The 21,616-nt window shown below is 37.6% G+C and overlaps 1 protein-coding gene across 3 annotated transcripts; it reads right to left on the reverse strand.

Moving 5' to 3' along the window:
* Nucleotides 1-95: 95 nt before the first annotated feature.
* si:ch211-204c21.1 (disabled homolog 2) lies at nt 96-21,234 on the reverse strand. Of its 3 annotated transcripts, none has more exons than XM_056745802.1 (14): nt 20,901-21,234; nt 12,679-12,879; nt 9,372-9,520; nt 8,712-8,810; nt 7,831-7,962; nt 7,519-7,602; nt 6,608-6,631; nt 6,473-6,505; nt 5,424-5,486; nt 3,524-4,126; nt 2,630-2,777; nt 1,851-2,357; nt 1,680-1,755; nt 96-1,558 (listed from the first exon to the last, which is right to left on the reverse strand). In XM_056745802.1, exons 2-14 carry the CDS (start codon nt 12,758-12,760, stop codon nt 1,528-1,530), a joined length of 2,031 nt encoding a protein of 676 aa, XP_056601780.1. In that variant the 5' UTR covers nt 12,761-12,879; nt 20,901-21,234; the 3' UTR covers nt 96-1,527. The 3 variants fall into 3 exon arrangements, with proteins under 3 accessions (XP_056601780.1, XP_056601778.1, XP_056601779.1); XM_056745800.1 differs by having other exon boundaries at nt 1,691-1,755; nt 20,901-21,232; XM_056745801.1 differs by lacking the exon at nt 20,901-21,234 and adding an exon at nt 16,893-16,914 and having other exon boundaries at nt 1,691-1,755.
* Between the last annotated feature and the right edge of the window lie 382 nt (nt 21,235-21,616).

The following is a 21,616-nucleotide window of genomic DNA, read 5'->3' on the forward strand; positions in this document are numbered from 1 at the left end:
GATACAAAAATCATTATTGATAATCATTGTATTTATTCATGGTCTATTGTTCGTGTTTAGAAAAAAGAAGAAACGTATGACATGTTAGAACCAAATCATTAAACCAGTCATCACTTTATTGTGAAGTAGACTAGCAGACTTAGTCTAACAGACTTAATACAAACCTTGAAAAAGATAAATAGGACGATTCTAAAATTCCAGTTTATTGTGGCGACTACATTTTGTTTAAAACACCTTAGTTCTACATCCAAGGTAGAGATGGCATAGTGCATAACAGAGCAGATAGATATTTGTATACATGTACACACACATTTCATTCACAACATCCAGGCTTCAACATCCAGTACAGTACACATATTCCATTTTTTACTAAATCATTAATTTACTGAGATGAATGCATATCAGTGATCATTCAAGGTTTACACTGTTAAACATTGCAATAACATACAGTTTGTTTGCCAAATTAATTTGTCAGGTAAAAAATTACATCCCCATTTACCATAGAAATGTCAAGTATTACATGAACGATCGTGTTTCTCTTTGTGTACTTAATTCGGGGAATTGTGATATTATTGTTTAAGTGTTTAGCTTACAATCACTGACAACATGCCAATGGTAGCAATTTAAGATTATTCCTTCAATAAAATATAAAATTAAAACAGAGTACTTTTGACTTGTTGACATGTATTTACTAGTGAATGCAGCAAGTTTACCGCCTCACAAGTAACAGGACACGGAATAAACAGTAAAGAAAATCATTTCAATCGATCTTGAATTTGACAAGAGCCAAAGCTGTGTTTTTCTCACATAAATTTAGTATCATTGATCAATACAGAGCAGATCAATAGGTGTAGATTGCACAGTTATATCAAAGCATTACAGATATTATATACATAGCGCTGATCATTGTGTCAGCTTGTGTTTGGATAATTCACAAAATCCAACATATTTGTTGACAATCAATGAGATGAGAAGCAATAAAAAATCCTAATCTGATACAGTTTATATCCCAGTTGTAAATCATAAAAATGTTTGTCATGGTTACTTTGTGATCTCTAAAGCTTTGATAAATTTAGGAAATTGAAACAAAGTCAAACACGACACTACAATGAAAGGACGAAAGTATTCAAACAAGACATCAGTTGTCTAGTGTAGAATAATACATAACATATGTTACATATCTGGGTGATGGTTTCTTTTCAGAGTGTCCGTTACCACTTCAGAAATCCAAGAGTGGTGGATAAAAGGCGGAGTGCTGACCGTGGACGTGGCAGGATGGATGTAATAACAGAGCTAAGAGACCTGCTCTTGATCAGGATGAACTTTAGTGTAAACGCTGCATAAAAATGGAGTTCATGTATCCATACAAACAAAGCTCGACAAAACATAAAGCTGTAACAAACATCTGGCATGGAATAGTTTTTGCATAATATCTTCTTCAATGATCTTTGAACCCTACTCGGACCCTATGGAGTCATCAAGGTGGCTTTCATGCAAATGGGTTTCCAAAAGGACCTGTGTAAGAGTCTAATCCCACTGCCTTGATGGGAGGAGCGCTCTGCAAAGGTCAAAGAACAAACAAACAAAATAAAATAAATGTAGACATATATAGATTTTTCATGTTCTGTTGTTAAATCATGAAATGTTTCACAGTGAGATCTGAGGATGTGATTACATACTGTATACGTACAGTGGCAGGTACAGATGTGCCAAAGTAGCTGTCAAATGGGTTCTGACCTTCTGCCTTCCATGGCTCTGTAGTTAAATAGATTTCTGGTTGTTACAGTCACATTAAAGTAAAAACTGATGAAATTTAATTGAAATATTGGCAATATGCATGCTTTAGATACCTTTTCTGGCAGGGAGATTTGGTGGCTTAGCCATCTGGAAATCCTTAAACATGTCCTTGATGTCTCTCTTCTCCTTTTCTCCTAGAGGATCCAGGTCAACAAAAGCGTTACTGTCCACCTTTGGAACTTCTTTGGTGGCTGCTCGAGGTGGAACCTGTGGAGGAGGACTGGAGCTCTGCTGTCCATCAGGCACAAGGCTTCCGGTTGTTGTAAATATGCTAGTCTGGAAGGGATTCCCCAGGGTTGTATGCGAGGTCCAAGATCCATTTGTTCCATTGGCAACCGGGGTGTTATTCCATGTTGAAAGATTCTGGGTAGCAGTGGGGGTTCCAAAAACCCCTGCTGATGTGGTTCCCCAGGCAGGCACAGGTGTAGTTGAGTAGACTGATGCTTGAGTAAAAGACTGACAGACATTGGTTGTGCAGGGGAAGATGGATGAGATGGGCTGATTCCATGGGGCTGCATCAGGAGTGGAGACTGCAGGTGGAGGTGGTAAAGACAACCCTTCTGCAGAAGAGATGTGTTGATAAGGCAGCACTGATTTAGTGTTCTTTGTCATTTAAAATCTCTCAGAATTCAAAAAGCAATAATAAAACATTAACCTTATCTCAAGCACTTAACTTTTTAAAAAAAACATGATCGAATGAGCACAACCGCCATTATTCTAAACCGAAATTTTCATTTGAATAAGATGCGCTGACATTTACAAAAAAGGCATTGTCATGGTGGTGGAAGCTCACAAATGTCAAATGATTTCTTTCCTGTCTCAAGCCTCTTACCAAAAGCTGTGATTGTGTCAGCAGAGGAAGGACTCTTGCTGAACAGATTGATAGGGTTGACTGGGCCATTCTCAGGTTGAGGTGATGGTGATTCTGATTTGTTTTGTGAAGCAAACAGATCTGTGCCAGGTTTTTCATTTGAGGGGGACTAGAGAAAAGGAATTCGAAAACCATATCAATAAATTATTTAAAGATACCACTACAGAAGGGCTTTCTGAAAATATCCAAATGTAATTGAAAAGTCATTAGCAAATCAATCCTTACCTTTCAAGAACAAATCACTGAAGCATTAAAGGCACACAACATACAAGACGATGAAGTTGTGTTAGATAAACATGACTCAGAATGACAGAAAGCTTAAAAAGTGTGTCATTTTCCGTTTTTAAACAGCTTTTCCATGTCTAGTGCTTATCGGTTTATCCCGAATCTACACCAAATGGCTTACTTGTACATTTCTTTCTATATTTTAGCTGGAATTTTAAAATACAGTAATTTCAGGACTGGGTTTGGGGGTGCTAAATATCCAGCTGACAATTCAAATAATTAAAATGTAAATACTTATTATTAAATACTTAATAAATACTAAATATTTGTTTTATCTATTCAATAATCTGTCAACTTAATCACAGAAACATTTAAAAATGATGAATGGAATGTGATCGCCCCCCTAGTTGAGCGAGCTAGTACCAGGCCTTTCAGATAAAAAACACACTTCAGCTTTATAGGGACATGCACATTTTGAATCCTCAAATGTAATGAGTAAGAAAGTAGCTTCCATGGGTCAGTGGCACAAATGTTAAAATGGTATGCTAAAACCTTTTGATCACCAAATTAAAAAGCATGAAGCAAAACACATTCATCCCTGATCACTTATGATCTGAATCACAATCTCACCTTCACACTCCTCCTCCCCCTCCCGGCTTTCGTGTTGAGTGGAGGAGGGCTTATAACGACTGATTCCTTGGCTTGATTGACAGCTGGTTCACCCATGCTTCCGTTCTCATGCTTCATTCCATTCTGCACTGGCTGCACCTTCTCACAACCTCCCAGAAATGGATTAGGTGTCACTTTCCCATTCCCATTCCGTTCTTGGACTGGGATAGTATTCTGTGTCGCTTCCACAACCCTACCATCTATAGGCCACTGGCCATTACAGAGTGCCTGAATTACTGTCCTGTTGGAGAGCTGGTCAAACTGCTGGCCCAGGTAATCAGAATCACCATTTTTAGGGCCTCCTTTGAAAAAGTTACTAGGGCTGTGGTTGGCTATGACAGGGTCTCCCCTGTTTGATTGGTTGTTGCTTTTGGAAAATGGGTCATCGCTAAACGGGTCATGGATAGGGGTGGGGAAGAAATTGAGCTGAGAGGAGAAGGGGTTCTCAGGCGAGAGGTTGGATGGGACTCTGGGGACAGAAGAAGTAAAGGGGTTTTCTTTAACGCAGTTCTGGTTGTTGTCTATCTCAGTGGACAGATCCATCAAGAGGATGTCCTCAGACTCCTGGAAGAACATTTGAAAGAGAAGAATAAGTAATGTTGACTGATGTCAATAATAGATGTCTGTACTTTTGTTGTGTGATGTTGTATTGATGAAGTCAAGGCTTGCCTGAAGTAAAAAAAAATTGCTCTATAGGTGGATGAAGTGCAACCTTAATGAACAGAAAGGCAGTTTGACGCATACAACATGGACATTCATGACTAAATAGTTTGCCCAAACATGTTTGCTTGCCAGCTTTCATAGCTATTTTCATGGCAAAACAAGTTAAAATATTAAAGGTTTTTAAATCAAAATGCAATAAAAATCTTTAAAAACTATAAATTCTAGCTTTAATAACATCTTTTTTATACTGTAATTTCTTTCTCATGTGAAACATAATATGAAAGATGTACACTGTAAAAAATCGCTGTAAAATGACGTAAAAACAACGTAACAAAAATGTATAAAAGTAAAATAACATATTTTTCATGATATTTTACACCAAACTTGTAAATATGCAGTTTAATTTTGTTATTTTGAGTCATTTGTTACCAAAAAATATGTGTATATTTATTAAAATTACAGTAAATATACAATAAAAATAATAATTTATTTCCCCCAATATAGTATACTTTGAACAACAAAACACAAGTTGAAAATGAATGATTTAAAATGGAAGAACAAACTTCACAGTTGTGAATAGATGTATTTTTTTCACTTGGCATTACCTTAACTTGAGCTCTCACAGCCATTGCAATGTTAAGTTAGAAGAACAGAACAAACACTGCATCAGCACCATGGACGTGATACCATATAAAATACAATATTTTCACACATAGCCTTTAAGAATTCTTCAAATCCATCATAATGAGAAAAAACACTCAAACAGCCTGAAAACATCTCTAGTGGGCGGTTCTTCAGCAAACAACTATGCCTTGTTGAATTTCTTGTGCATGTTATTTTGGTTGGATTGAACCCAGGCCCTCCGCTGCCCATGACCGTATTTTCTTCATTTGAGGTCAATCAAGCACGTTGTGAGATAACACCCAAAGACTAAACAAGAACTACAGGATATGCAACCCAATGTCTCCTTTTTAAATGTCTCATTTGGAAGATCTTGCTTCGTTTCAATGAAAAAGTTGGCTTGTATAAGCGTGTTTAAGGAAATAACTAATAAGGTAAGTTATTAGCGTCTATTTAATACAAAAATCATTGAAAACAGTTTTGCTCAGTATTACTCATGCTTTATTGTCAGTCAGAGTTGATTCTACCATAAACATGTGTGTTGATTTATTCAGTTAAGTCTCTACCAAAATCTTACCGAAGGAGAGTTTAAGTCAGGTGGGGTCGACATGTCTCCAAACAGGTCCAGCTGTTCGACACCCTACAACACAGAGTTTGAAGAAGAAAAACATGACCAAACTTTTCCAGCCAAACAGAGTTAAAGCAACCAAAACATCTAAGAGAAAAGCTATTCATGCTGGTTTGCCAAAGCTAAGATGGTGAATGGATGGAAGAAAATGAACACTGACATGAATGAGGAGAATTGTGCCTTTTTACACAGTCTGAGAGTGAAAGGAGTGAAGCAAGAATGAGCAGAGCTGGTATGTGATGTGTCTCAGTAATTTCCTGTCTGCTAACTTCATTAGCTTTTGCCCCCTGAGGAGAGTAGCTTGGATGGAGTGGAACACATGATGAAAACCCAGCAGGGGGCATTAGAAACCAACACAGAAACATACAATTCTACAGTTAATTCTGTTGCAATTTGGTTAGTCTGTGAGGGTGAACAGCAACCATTGAACCACTAACCCACATTAGGAAAGTGAAATATTTTTTTTTGGAACACAATGAATAATCACGCCTTAAAGGTCTAGTGTGTATTTTTTTAAGGATCTATGGACAGAACTGCAATATTATATACATAACTATGTGTTCAGAGGTGTATAAAGACCTTAGATAATGAAGGGTTATGTTTTTTATCAACTTAGAATGAGATATTTCTCGGTTCCCCTTACATGGAATTCACAATGTTATCTGTAGAGTAGCCCTAAAAGGTCAAACTGCTCTTCAGAGCCTGTTTCATAAATACATTATTTTCTTTGGCAAAGAAGTGAAAACATAATGACATTTTTGTCCTGTGTTAGTTGCCGAAGTGCTTCGAACGGGAGGGCAACTAACACAACCAATGCTTCGAGCCATTGGTTGCAATTCCGAACCTCACCACTAGATGCTGCTAAAATCTCCACATTGCTCCCTTATCGTGTCCTTCCCCTTATTTGAAATTGTTGCTATGCCCTTGCTACTCATAAACTGCATGTATCTCCCTGCATTCTAAGGCGTAAATATTGTAATATCGTAAATAACACTTACTTTTCTGTCATTGTGTGAAACTCCACTGCCATTCTATCAAGGTAAGACCGACAATAATTACAAAAGAGTTTGCATCATCAAATACAATATATTATGAACTGTTAGGAGTTGTCTTTAATATTTTTGAATACCCACCTCCACCAATTTATTTGAATCATCCTAGAGAGAAACAAGATCACATTAGTAAAATGGACAAAAAAGCAAAAGTGTGATTTAAAAACAGTGAACCAAACTATCTACAAGCTGCAAGCCACAAAACAAAAAACAATATAACAATAGAATAAAAAACAAATGCGACGATTCCCGTGTAACTTGTTGAATTCCACAAGAAATGCACTGAAATAGCAGTAATTGGTCTAAACTAAATGTCTCACATACAGGGGTCTGAAAAAATAATATGAACACCCATTGTTATAGAGGTTAATATTAAAGGGATAGTTCACACAAAATAGAAAATTCTGTAACCATTTACTCACCCTCAGATTGTTCCAAAGCTGTGTATGTTTCTTTGTTTTTCTGAATACAAAGCAAGATATTTGGAAGAATGCTTATAACCATACAGATCTCATCCCCCATTGACTTCCATAGTATTTATTTTTCCTACTATGTCAGTAAATGGGGGATGAGATCTGTTTGGTTACTGACATTCTTCCAAATATCATCCTTTGTGTTTAGCAGAACAAAGAAATGTATACAGGGTTGGAACAACACTGAGCTTTAATTGTGTCATCTACTGAGCGAAAAACAAACATAGAAGTTGTCTTTTGTTACTATGTTGTCTAGGTTGCCTGTTAAAACAAGATTTTGAACAAGTATATTTGCTAGGGCGACAACTAGTCAAAGCTCATTTTTAGCAGGAACATCTGTGACCTTAACAGGCCGACTGTTTAGTGTTTTTAAAAGCAACAGTCTCCATAACTATGAGAAGAAGGGGATATTTAAAAAGGATATTACGTATTTCCTCAGTGTTCACATTATCTTGTCCAAACGCCGAATACTGTAGTATTGAAAGCTTCATGTCAAAATATTTTGCAGGGTTTCCCTACCTTCTTTGAACCCTCAACTTCTTTTCTCTTCATATTAAAGATTAACTGAAAAAGATCCTTCAGGTCAATAACAAGGGGCTCCGCCTGAGTAGAAATTACAAACAGTGTGTTTAACTTCATGTTTCCTACAGTAAATGTTTAAGAATGAATGTTTGAAGTAAGCGAATATGTGTGTGTTCAAATGCTACTGGGAAATGTGCGTTGCAGAAAGACAGAGACAGTGGAGAAACGGAGTGTGTCTTTGTTTTTTTGTGTCTTAGTCAAAGGTGTGTGGAAAAGGAAAGAGCTATGCTCTGTAAAATCTCAACGGACCTGCTGTGCAGTTTTAATGGCAAAGAACTGGTGCTGGCCCTCCGCGCCACACACATAGCCAAACGCTCTGCTGTCTGTAACATCTCGAGCAATGAAGGAGATCTTATTCACTGCATGCTCGAGTATTGTTGCCTGGAGAGGTCAAAACAGGGAAACAGTTAAACATTAAACACTGCAGATTGTTAATCAAGTGATATATCTGTCAACTTTGGCAAGTTTATATTTATATAAATATTATAAAAGGAACAGTTCACCCTAAAAATGAGCACAGATGAAAAAATACTTTATTTTAAGTCTTCAGTACTGTTTACTTTGAAAAGTCTTTACTTTATTTATTTCATACAGTACCTTACTCCACTACATTTGATAATTACATGATCATTTTTAACATTTAATACTTAACAAAATGTTTTACTCAAACATTTAACTGTAAAAAATAAAGTCGATTTTTAATGTACTCAAATATTGAAGGTAAAAACCTGAATACATAAAAATGCATTTATGAAATGTAGTGGAGTAAAACGTATAACATATGCTTTATAATTTAGTGAAGTACTCCCCCCACCAAAAAAAGTACAGATACTTGAAATTTTTTCTTGAGTAGAGTAAAATTACTCAATTATTTTCCATCTCTAAAAAAATATGAATCACCCTCATGTCATTCCAAACTGTACGATTATCAGTAGAGTCAATATTATGAAACATAGAGCTTTGAAAAGCAAAGCTGTATTTAAATTTAAAAAAATTATGTGGTAAACAAAGAAATGTGGACCCTGCAAAGATATTTGGCATTGCAACTCAAGTTAAGAAAGCTTTGTTATTGCAATTAATTCATTTGTGCATGAACTGTCCCTTTAAAGAGAGACAAGAGAGAAACACACCCCTGTTTTCTCATCAGTAATGGTGATTCCTGATAGAGAGATGTTCACCCAAACTCTCTGCTTGTGTTTTCCCTGAGATCGAGCAGCCCCTGCCTTGCCCTGTCATCACAGAGAAAACAGACGAATAAATGAACATTTATTACTTATCAAAGTTGAAGCACAAATGTTCAGACCTTTATCATAGGACCATGATGCTATCATTTTACTAGTACTGAGACCTTAATGCTGTTTTTGTCATTATAACTCATGACGTTGTTTGGACATGTCATGTTGACATGTGTCACCAACTTGTGTGCTTTGCAGTGAATGCTGTATATCAGGCCCTTAAACGATTAAAGGGATAGTTCACCCAAAAGTTCCGAACCCGTATAAAGTCTTTGTTCTGTTGAACACAACAGAAGATATTTGGAAGCAGGCCATTAATCAAACCGATCTTATTGCCCATTGACTCCCATGGGAGTAATTGGGGTACGAGATCTGTTTGGTTACTGACAGTCTTCCAAATATCTTCCTTTATGTTTAGTAGTACAAATATATTTATACAGGGTGAGCAAATGATGACAGAATTTTCATTTTTTGGGGGTGAACTATCCCTTTCAGTGAAGTATGGATGGATTGCAAGCTGTGTCCAAAAAAAACAAGCATATTACTTTCACTGACCTTCAGTTTCATCATAGAGTCTTGGCTCATTTTGTCTCCTCTTGCCTCAGGGACATCATCTACACCAATCAACTTGGCTTTGTATCGAACTCCATTCCCTTTGAACCTGGCTAGCAGGAACTCATCGGTTTTCTCTGGGCTTGCCGCAGCTGAGAAATCACAAGAAGGAGATAACAAAGGAGTCCAACTAGTTAGAGTAGACGTATTATCAACATTCTTTTAAGCACACTGAAACAATTTGGGGGCATCATTACAGGCGTTGCAGACTGATTGATGTCAATGGAAGGAACTAAATGGCTGAGTCTTATCTGCTACAATGTTTCAGCTCTAGAGAGCCTCTGAATTTGAACGTTACTCAATCACTAAAATGTCAGCAAGTTATTTGAGTACTCATCACAACTAGGGGCGGTTGCTAAATGGTCCAACAAAACCCAAAGGAAACCGATTACAGTAAACATGAAGTGCGTCAGAGAGCCACTGATATGCTGATCATAGTGTTTTGTCTGTTCGTCCGAATCCATGTTTCAATATATCTGCCTGGCGATGTCTTGGCCTTGCAATTGTGTTTTTTGGATTTGTGCCACATACTGTATTCAGTGACAGAGCACTTTCTGTGGCCTTGGCTCATGTTTTTTCCCCATTCACTTTCAATGTAAGGATACAAATCCTAAATCCTTCAACTAAACCATCCAGCTACAAGATTAATCACAACTTTGCTTCAAGTATTTGAAAGGCGAAAGAGGAAGAGACAAAGCTAAGTCTGTGAAAGTAGTGAAATAAGTCTTTTACAATGTAATTTAGTTTCATTGCCGATGCGGGTTGTTGACAAACATACCCAGGTGGTGCATTGTATATCTATTATTTCTTCATCTTTAGGCATTGCTCCCTCAGCTTAGGTCCTTCAAATCGCTGCTGTCCTTCTGAAACCTCGTACTTCCATATTCGTGATTTAAATTTTATGCCATAAATCATTATTATTAGTCACTTTTTATGTTTATGGGTTTTGCAAATATCTTACCAATAGTGTTTAAATCGCTTGGCAACTTTGACAACATAGTGTTTAATCATTTAAAAAGTACATATGGACCTACAAGGTTTTAGAAGGACAGAGACAATATGGTATCCCTATCGATCACTTCATCTAACTCACCACTCTTCAGTCATCTTGCTCACCCCGTGGTGTCATTCTGTCTCTGCTCTACTTCACTTTTACAGTACATCTGCTTCTCTGTGTTAGACTTGCTCTCTCAGTTAAAAAACTGAGCTCAGGTGACTATGTGGCAATTTTCCCTCTTGGCCAGTTGCGTTGACGAAATGGCAGAGGCGGAGAAAGAGTGAATAAGCCAGACACAGAAAAACAAAAAGAGACTAAGAACAGCCTGGCGGAGACCCAGACCTCATGCCTGCTGTGGCCAAGCTGAGGGACAGCATTGACATTCATCTCATGCAGAGACTAAACAGGCTTGAGGTTTCTGCTCTACAACACCCACCCAACATGTATCATACCAGTACATATGCTCGATTTACTTATAGTTTTCATAATATTATCTCAAGGCCTATTTGTTGGGTATAAAAGATATACAGTTTTAAGATATTTTAAGTTTTAAAAAATATCATTGGTCGTAACCCAAAGCAATTACACCTTGTATGTACAGTCGAGTAGTCTTGGATTTAATCAAAATTCTGAGGGATTTTGTCTGGATGAGTGTTAAGACTTCCAGTGCTGTTGAAATGAGGTATGCTGACACATTGACCAGGAACCCATGTAAAAGGCCTATTGCTTACAAATGTGCAACATGATGTCAATTTGAAACGCAAGTGTGGACTCAAAAGTCTACACAAAAGTCAAAAGCCATATTATACAGTACAGTGCATCCTAAAACATGGCTGAAAGTTCAACACATGATGTAGAGGGAGGAATATATTTTTGTTTCTATGTCCAACACATCATTCCTTCAACCCCAGATGCACCTCATCACCCAAATCACTGCTGGCTTCTCAGCATGATATTGTGGGAATCACTCTGCTTGTTTTCAAGCCTGTGGAAAAGCTTCATAAATAGGCTTGTTGGACATTCTGTTGCAGTCGCAGCTGGAAGATCTTATGGAAACAGAATGGAATCCATCGCCAGTGCGTTCTGTCGGTATGAATGTGCTAGGCAAGACAAACAATACCACTGTGCACCAGGATCCAGCTTAGAAAAATAAATCCAGAGTAATATTGGGTCAAAGAGGCCCCTTGAGTCGAGGGTGGAGGAGTTTAGTGTTCTGAAGGACGGCTGTTTGCCAACTTTGTGCTGAGCTACATCATAGACCTTGATGAACTCAAGAGGTCCTCGAGAGGCACTTTTTTTTTCAGGATAAACTGCATTCATCAATTATAGTCATTGGTGTTCGAATTTCGTATTGATTTTTTTTATCTTTGATCCAAAGATGATACTTGAATATTTTATTAACTTATATGACTGCAAAGGGAAAGTTTCAGTGACTAAACACAAGCTTGATATATTGAATTTTTGCTCTGTAGAGAGAAAATATAGGGAGTGGCTATTTTTAGGTGGTTAAGTAAGATAAATATGCCCAAATCAGAAAGAAACATATGGGCGCAATGTGAAGATTTTAGCAGCATATATAGCTCACACCACCCTTCCCTTTCAAAGAAGTATGGTGGCTGACACAGAACTAAGATCATATCATGTTTTTGCTTCTTTGCCGAAGGAGATCATAAGGGTGATGTAGAGTCCAACAAGAAGTTTATGTACATAGAAGGTGTAAAAACACTTTTATTTCGTTAAAATAGGCAGTTATTATTACTTTACTTCTTGACTGACTCTCAATTATTGTTTTACGCAATTCATCTGTCTAATCCCCTCCTTTCCGCTAGCCTTATCCGATGTGATTGGTCAGATGGTCTCGTCTGCTGTGATTGGTCAGATGGACTCGTCTGCTGTGATTGGTCTACCACGAATGAGGCTCACGAGTTGGCAGACTGCTTACTTTCAAACAAGGCAACATAAGTTGTCTGGTGCACTGAGGATAAGTATGCTGTGAGCTTCCTTTTTTACATACTTCAAAGCGACAATCGAACATGTGCTATCCCAATAATGACATTCTAGGGTACATGAGTAGGTGCCTTCACACAAAGAAAATAAATTCAGTTTAAAGGACTCTCTTAAAATAGTACATTATAAACCATCTCATAATAGACTTGACAGAGAAACCACCAATTCAGAAATTTTGATTACAACCTTCCAACAATGACTGGCACAGCTGTCATAAAAAAGCTTTTTTTTGCTTTTATCACGTACCCTTCTTCTTTTCTTTTTTGGAGGGCGTCTTAAACGTTTCCTGCTCGACTGGGAGTGTGCTGGATTCCACTTCCGTAGACATGTCTGGAGTCCGATCTTGTGCAAACGGGTGTGAAGACGGGATGGGTAAAGCACTCTCCTCTCGGCAATGTGTGTCCCACAGCTTGACTCAGCAGTGGACCACGATCAGCTGTGCCCGCACTGGACAGTTAAGAGAGAGGTAGAGAGAAAGCCAAACAAAAAACAGACTTAGTAAAAGCTTAGAAAAAACATACACTTTAAATATCAAAGAACACTTCACATTGTCAATTCATCTACTAATTTAACTGTTTCATGCATGAAACTAAGTAATTAAGATTGTTTTCCTTTGTGTTTAACTTCTTTAAGGACATAAATAAATCTAGGTTTTAACTTTCAAAAACACATTTTTAATTTGTGTGAGCATCTGAAGAGGTCAGTATGCAAGAAATGGCATTTTGATAGCTTTCCACTGTACGTAGTGACCTCTATGTATAAAAGGGTAAAATTACACAATAAGTTTTATCAATATTCTATCAAACTATGAATAAATTTGACTTTCCTTTCCTCAAAGATGTGTGGGTGTAGAACTACTTGGAAAAATTGTTAGTATGTCACCATAAACATTACAGCAAGACTACACAGTTATTCATTCCATGTTAGATGTTGGTGTACCTTGTTCACTGACTTGCTCTCTAAACATGCACTAACCACCTTTTAACCTTCCCAATAACATGCTAACCAGCTCTGGTTACATCCCAGATGACTTAGTAAATCCACAAGCACAGAAATCAAAGTGACTGTGGTTTAACCAAAGCTGAATAAACATCCTGGAGAACTCTGTTGAGTTGACTGCATTGTTCAGCCATAAATACACACTCGTGTTTTGAGTTACTACAGATAACTGCCTCTCCTCTAGACTTATCTGAGGTGAAAGGCCACCGAGACGGTTTTAAATTCTACGACCTGTTCTCGTTGAGGTATCTATTACAGGTTAAACTGACAAGAGCATGGTACTGTTTGCTTTATCTCCTGCTGTCTCTGCATTGCTATTATCCCTGCACCAGAAGACATGAAGTGAGAGCTTTGTTTACATCTGGGATGTATTTATTCTCCACCTTTTTCATACCGCAAGCCGGCTATTTTGGCACAATTGCCTTCCATCAAAAACTTGAGGCAACTCCTACCGGCGAATATTTGGGATGTTTATCCTCGCCCCACAATCAACTCAAGATGTCTATAAATACCTTCACCTTTAACAGGCTCCAACACTCTTTCCTTGAAATATCCTGCCGGTTAAACATGCACAGCAACATTGCAATAATATTACGTGATTGCGAAACAACTAGGAACTGGGTGTTCCTGTGAACCATGAATCATCCAGATGGGAGAACTAGAAATGTTTATGCTGCAAAAATATCTGCTGTCATTCATGTTGAGAGTATTACTAGATTAATAAGAAAACTTGTTTTGAGGTGCGTCATTTCCTATGTTGCTATACAACGCTTTGGTTGATGAGATCTCAAGGATTAAAAATAGGAAATTCTAACCCATTATCTTTTTAAGACTTAGATTTAACAATCTTAAAGGGACTGTTCACCGAAAAATGAAAATTCTATCATCATTTACTCAAATTGTCCCCAATCTGTAAAAATGTCTTTGTCTTATGAACACAGAGAGATATTTGGAAGACTGCTTGTAACCAAAAAGTTCTCAGCCACCATTGACTAGCAAAGTAGGAAAAGTTACACCGGTAGTCAAAAGTGCCCCAGAATGGTTTGCTTTCCTACATTCTTCAAATCTGTCTTTTGTGTTGATCTGAACAAAAAAAATCTACTATGGTAATCAACGGTTGCCAAGAACTGTCTGGTTACAGGCATTCTTCCAAATATCTTTCCTTGTGTTCAGAAGCACTTTCAGTTTCATCTTTATTTATTACATTTTTAAATCTAACATTTATAATTAGATCATAAAGATATTAATTTATCATTTTATTTAGGTTATAAATGTTTGTTGGTGTTATTCTGTTAAAATGTTTGTGTAGCATTAAAAGCTGAAACAGGAAGTTTATCTGGACCAGCGTTTGATCAGCGCTGCTTATGTTTTCCAAAGTGTTCTATATACTGAAACACTAAGAGCGCTTTTCCACAATCGTACAGAATTGTTCTTAGCACAGTCTGAAACGGTTACAGTGATGTTTCCCCGTGAGCCTGGTTCGACACGATCACAAACTGTTCTCGGCTCGTAATTTCAGCACGGTTTTCGTGCTAATGAATGCGCGTAGAGCCGTTATAGCTCAGTCTCTTGTGTTACCGAGGCAGCGCGTGACATGTTTGTGTTAACCTTCTAAAAATTTCCTTTATCAGCCCTGCGGAGGAAAATTAAACCATTAACGCACCGGCTGCCATGGATCGGCACAGAGTGGAACGATTAAGCAACGAGAACAACAGGTTACATATTTTTGAAGTATTAAAACAACCATATGTCTATTAGACACTTAACAAGACATGATAGTTAAAAAAAGCTACCCTCTCTTGTCAAATTTAGTCAGACTCAAAAACGATATTCTTTAGTGTGTCATCTCACATAAATAGATCTTATAATCAGCTTCACCTCTCACACCAGCAGCCCACATGTGACCCTAAACGTCTGCTGGCCATAACAAGCAAGCAGATTCTATTATAAGAGGAAATAGTACCAGCTGACCTTCCCAAAACAACAGCTGTCGACAACTCACGAAAGACAGAACAACCTTGGCAAAAAATATCCACTATGTAGTGCCCTTATCAGACATGTGATTTCCCTTCCCTGAAAGGCTATGGAAGAGGAAAAAGGTGGGTGACGATCTATTACAACAGAATAGATCTAAACAGACATCAAGTCTTAATATCTGTCTGGCTGACACCCTGATCCTGTTAGGCTGTTAATAAAAGATAATGACATATTGAGAGATATTTACTAAGAATTAATTGTGCCCACAGATAGCACATTATTTAAAGGCACTGTGTGCATTGTTTCAGCTCCCAATTCACCAACGGGAATTAAGCTAATCAGGTAAAGGTGCGAGCATGCCAAGAAAATCTGTTTGGAAGGCAATTTGCATATACTGTAGCCTGAGAGCTAAGTAGTGAAAGACGCACCAGACTACTGTGATCTGACATATTTTCCTAGAACTGAACAGCATCACTGTGAACCAGACACTTGAGTCAGCTCTTAAAATGTCCATTTTTATTGTGTCTGGTCGTGTGCCACATTCTTCTTTGATGGTTGATGGATGCCACCATGATCAATGTGATCAATTTCACATTATTGTTGAAGGATGTTGGATACTTTTTTTAAAAACTGTCATTTTAAACTCACCCTTTCGTCATTTTAAATCTTTTGCAGAACACAAAACAAGATGTTTTGAAGTTGGTAACCAAATAACAGCGGTAGCCATTATCTTCTATTGTATGAACACAAAATCAATGTAACTCAATGGGTAAAGCTATTGTACAAATGCAGCCATTCTACAAAATATCTTCTATTGTGCTCTGCGAAAGACTTTGTGACTTTCTGTAAAGTCATACAGGTTTGAAATTGCAAGAGGGCAAATCAATGATGATAGGAATTAAATTGTTGGGTAACCTATCAATTTGTTTGTGACACGTTCCAAACACCTTTATCACCATCACCAGAAAAACTGTGATGTCAATAAACATCCACATGTACAATTTTACAGTCTATTTTAAACTAATCAGTCAACATTTTGAAACTGTAAATTCTGTGCAGGCATTGCATTTCTTAGTTTTATTTAAAATGTCCAACAGTTGATATGCTCCATACTGGTACTTTCTCATTGGTAAATACACCAAATTTAGAAAAGAAAAATACAGATACAGTTTCACACAACATATTTTAAGATGGTTTGTGTTTATTTAGCTCAGTGTTTAGACTAGATGTCTTGATGTCTATAATTAAAAAAATATATTAATTTTAGTTGAATTTTCATAGTCTACAGTTGCCACGGGGCATATGAAAAGCACCAGTAATAATTTTTTTTTAAAAAATCTCTGAAGACACATTAATATGGTGCCTTGCACCTTTAAGCCACTTTCCCAGCCATTACTCAGAATTCTTGAGTATTTCCTGGCCGTAAGTACGCACAAGAAAAACATCAATATTTGTACTATGTGGTTGGCCTGACAAGACCTTACCCTGTATTTGACTCTCTTGTTCTGTCATGGCATCTCAAATGGTATCCTATACTTGGTCTTGTAGCCTTTTTTGGACAACGCCTCTAAAGAGGAAGAAAAATGATATAAACATAATTTTTCCTCTTCCCTGAGTCCTCAGCCACAATGCTGCCACTTGACCCAAACTATGGAGTATGTGTAAACGCACAAGTAAGCCAAGACACATCCTCCCCAGATCAGTGCCAGGAATCTCAGACCTTTGAGGGAAACACACGGGACAGAGAAAGTCTCTAGGGGTGTGTTGTCAGTCGTCAACAGGAAACTAAGGTACCAGGAACAAGGAACTTATTGTACAAATGCCACATGCAAGACCAATCAATGTATTTAATGGCGTCAGTACACCTCAAAATCCTTCAGTTCCTGGCTGAGAAAAATGAACCGTTTGAGGAAAGCCATCAGAGCAGAAACTGGCCACAACTAGGTGTGGTAACATCTGGTTTCTTGCATTTGATTTCATGTCCAAAACACAGTGTGTTATATTGAATCTAAGTTAATACTGGACTAATGACTATTAGTGAAAAAGTGTAAACCCCCAGTTAAACCATATAGTGATCGACCCAATGCATTGGTCAACTACAAACTGTAATTGTCATTCTAATGTGCTAATTTATTGAGTTATAATAGAACTGATTCGCAACGTTATGCAATCTAAATACAACATGTAACCATTTACCACTGCATGAAACTGACGGCTTTGGATTCTCATGGTTGCTATGGCACCCATTTGCCAGTAAGACAGGTATGGACAACTCTTTTCACAGAGGAGCATTCACAGACTGGCTTTGCACAGCAAACACACAATCCATCAACCAAGACACAAAATCAAACAAAATGAGGGTAAGATACACAGTATACACAAAGCCTTAGAAGAAATGTTAAACAATTACATCTCACATTCAAAGAGAGAAACTGATTGTTAGAAGGGAGTTTATCTGACATCCTATCATTTCAGGCCTGATACTCAGAAGATAGTAAAAATTATTTCCCTTTTTTATTAAAAAAATATTTATCTTTGTTTGCAATAGCAATACAATTAAAAATTTAAAACTATTTATTTTAAGTAAAGCTATTTTTTTACATTTCTTCATTTATCGGAACCTTACAAGTGAGAATAATACGAGCTGAAGCAATAAAAACGTTAGCATTAATGTTACCGTACCGAATCTTAGTATAAGATTAGGGGTTTGTGTATCTGCATTAACAGTAATGTATCACTACAACAGCAGAAAGAAAAATTTAAATGAAATCATTATATTGTTTATCTTCTCGGACTGAGGTATTATGATAATAAAGGTTTTGTAGAAGAAGTAAAAACATTTGAGAAGTGCAGTACACCATAATTTCGTTCCTCTGCTTGTGTGGTCGTACGGGTGTTCCCGACCTGCTACAAAAGAAGTATTAAAATGTCTAGTGTACCACACCGCCTGACCCACAACACTTCATTGAACACATAACAACCATCAATTCACACAACAAATTCTTCAGTAAATACAGAGCAAATGTGAAGCCTACCTTTACATGATGAAACGATCTCAAGGTAGGAGGCCGGTGTGTACATTACACTGTGTGCTGTTAGAACCAGTGCAGTAATCCACAGGATTGCTTATAAGACCTTCAAGCAACAAAATGCGTTCTGTACGTACATCTGGTACACAATGTACTTAGTGTATTAAATGAAGAGAACTTGAAAACAGAGAAAAGTAAAACAAAGGTTCAAGCACAGGCTAAAGGTTTTTTTAATTTTCTATTCTAAACAACACTGTAGATGGGCAAGGTATCCCATTAGGGGCACAACCTTTGTCGATAGGGTAAGGGATGGCTACACTGTGTGTTTATAAATCCAATGCAAATTTGGAACACTATGGGCCCACCTACGCATCAGACCCAGACAGAAATCACTGATGATACTTAAATCTGATTGGATGTGGGTGGAAGATCATGTGTTATCCTAGCAGATAATGCAGGAAGCAAACGATTCTAAACCATTTTTCTTCCGTTTCTGAAATAAAATAAAAATCCTAATCTCATTTCTTATTTAGGAGGGGAAATTGCATTACAAACAAACACTTGGGTCAAAGGTCACTTACCTAAGCATGTGGCCACCACACTGAAATTCCACTCTACACATAAAAGGACATCTACGACTTCTCTACTGACCTGTATATGTCTACAATGAAATACAATAGCAGTCCCTTTTGTCTCATATAATATCACAGAGGTGGAAACAGACTTAGAAGAAGATTCTCATTAAGATTCAAAGTGACAGAGAGTTGCATTTGTTTCTTTGTTATTTGCGATATTTACTCTTTTTAAAAAATGTGGGCATTCCCATAAAAAGAAAGAAGTAGGATGTTTGACAGCATTTGAAAGCCTAAGAGAGTTTAGAATGAAGGACATAAGGGAAACTAAGTTGAGTGCCAACATCTGGTTCCAATAAAACTGCACACATTGTACCAACAAGAGCGAAAAAGAATGTCTTGATCTGAGTCATACCGACCTCTCTTTTTAAATGGCAATTTACATTTTAAAACGGTTAAACACAGAGTTGGCTCCTTGTCCTTGGTAAAGTCATTTACACATATTAAATAGAAACATATTTCCCCTTTCAATGAAATTGAAGGCATGTGTCAGTGTATGATGGTTGAACAAAGACATTTTCGTCCAATGTTTCAGATACATTTTATTCTTGACTTGAGACTTCTTGAATGTCAAGTTATATTAATGGGTTACGTTTTCCCTCAACATCACCAGCCTTGTACGAGGAAAAGGAATGTATTTACTGTGGCATTTCCTCCTCTTAAAGTACTTTGGGGGATGGTGTGGCACTGGGAAATGGACGAAAGTCCCATGCAGGAAAAGAGAGAAACTGGAGATCTCAAAGTTCATGTAAGTGAAATGTCTCTCTTCTTTTAAGCGTGTCTTCAACTCTGCTGTGTTCTTCTAATGCTTAAAGGCTTTGATTCTCCAACCCTTCACAACTCCGATTAAGGTCAACCTGGACTTAATGACATGCAAGCACGCTCCTCTGAACTGAGATCATACCTGTAACCAATAGCAAACCAACGCACACATGCCCTTTTAAACAGCCCAGTGCCCTCACCAACCTTATTTAGGGTCTTACATACATGAGACTTCAAACCCTGATGACCTGTCCTGAAAAATTGTATGCGTCAAAGTTTGAAGTCTAAAAGCAAATCCATGACAAGCAAACAATTTCAAATTGGAGAGCAAACATCTCAGTTTATCATCAGATTATGAGAAACTCTGGGTGGTCTTGGTTCTCTGCAGTAACCACACATGATCATTAGGTACCACCCTATATAACTGCATGTCTAGATCAAGGAAACATACATTTTAATGTGGTGTCAAGCGTTTTTAAATATGACGTGGTCACTGATGAAGAATGTAAACATTTGTGAATATAGGTCAGACTACTGGCAAATAGCAACGTGATATCATCATCACTGCAAATCCACAGGTTCCAAAACAGAACCAGAACGCATGAATTTAGATACATAAACATAAAGATGACATAAAGCAAGACCCAAATATCTACCAAAAGTGTATACACGACCGAAATAACGTTTAAACGCGTTAGGTCCTGCTGTACGGCTTTATTCTCTTCATAACGCAACATGTAACATCTGATTGATACACTCGCTCATCTCACATAGCCTAAGCAGTGTCCCGCTGTGAGCATGTTTATGATTTGTAAATCTGTAAATAGCCTTTACAGCACGACACGGAAAAATCGAGCCAACATAACGGATTTCAGACAGCAACAGCTCCCGGTGCAGTAAATGGAAACCGACCGGTGTATTCTGTACGAAAAAACAAACCCCGACACGCGTTTTCAATTTACGCATTTGTTAAAATTCACTATAAACCGCGAGATCATCTCAATGCACCGGTTTTCTGGCAGACTGTCATTCCACAAACGTTCGTTTAACGGGAAAACGTTGTACTCACCTACGTTAAAGGATTTGTGCATGCTCCTACAGCTTTGTCCTAACCGGCAGACAAGATAAGGTTTGGGAATGGTGCGTAATCGTGCGTGGCACCGGTAAATTCCCGGGCTTTAATCCCGGACTGTGGGTCTGAGATGTTGACGGTTCAGGTCTTATTCCCGGGATGTTGGCAGCTCTGCTGAGGAATGCGCGCTCTGATGTTACTGCAGATTCGGGTAACTCCCCCTCAAAGTGAAATTTTAACCCTCTGATGACCAGAATGAAATCCTCTCTCGTTCTCACATCTCACGTCGTCATTTCCATCGAATGTTTGCAGTGCGTCACGCTTCATTTGACGTCGAAGCTTATCCCATCTAAATATATAGCCTGGGCCAAATACTGCTCGTATATGCACTTTTTCTGTAGATGACATACATTCACTACTGTTTCCTGCGATAACATTATGCAATTCTTTACCATCACCAAGATATTTCACAATTTCACAGTAGCTATTTCAAAACATAACATTGTAACATTTACATTTGAATATGTTACATGTAGAGAAGACTAAATTTACCAAGATTTGTCAAACCCAGTCTAGCCTTTTTGAAAAGAGTGAGGGTTGACATGGTAAATACAATTAGACAGGATTACTGAAATACACATGGTAGGAAGTGATATTTGTGTGCTTTCGAGCATTCAGACAGATTTTAAAGTTTTGCAAGCTTAAGTCACAAA

The sequence above is a fragment of the Triplophysa dalaica genome, chromosome 4, assembly GCF_015846415.1.
Source record: "Triplophysa dalaica isolate WHDGS20190420 chromosome 4, ASM1584641v1, whole genome shotgun sequence".
Lineage (NCBI taxonomy): Eukaryota > Metazoa > Chordata > Actinopteri > Cypriniformes > Nemacheilidae > Triplophysa > Triplophysa dalaica.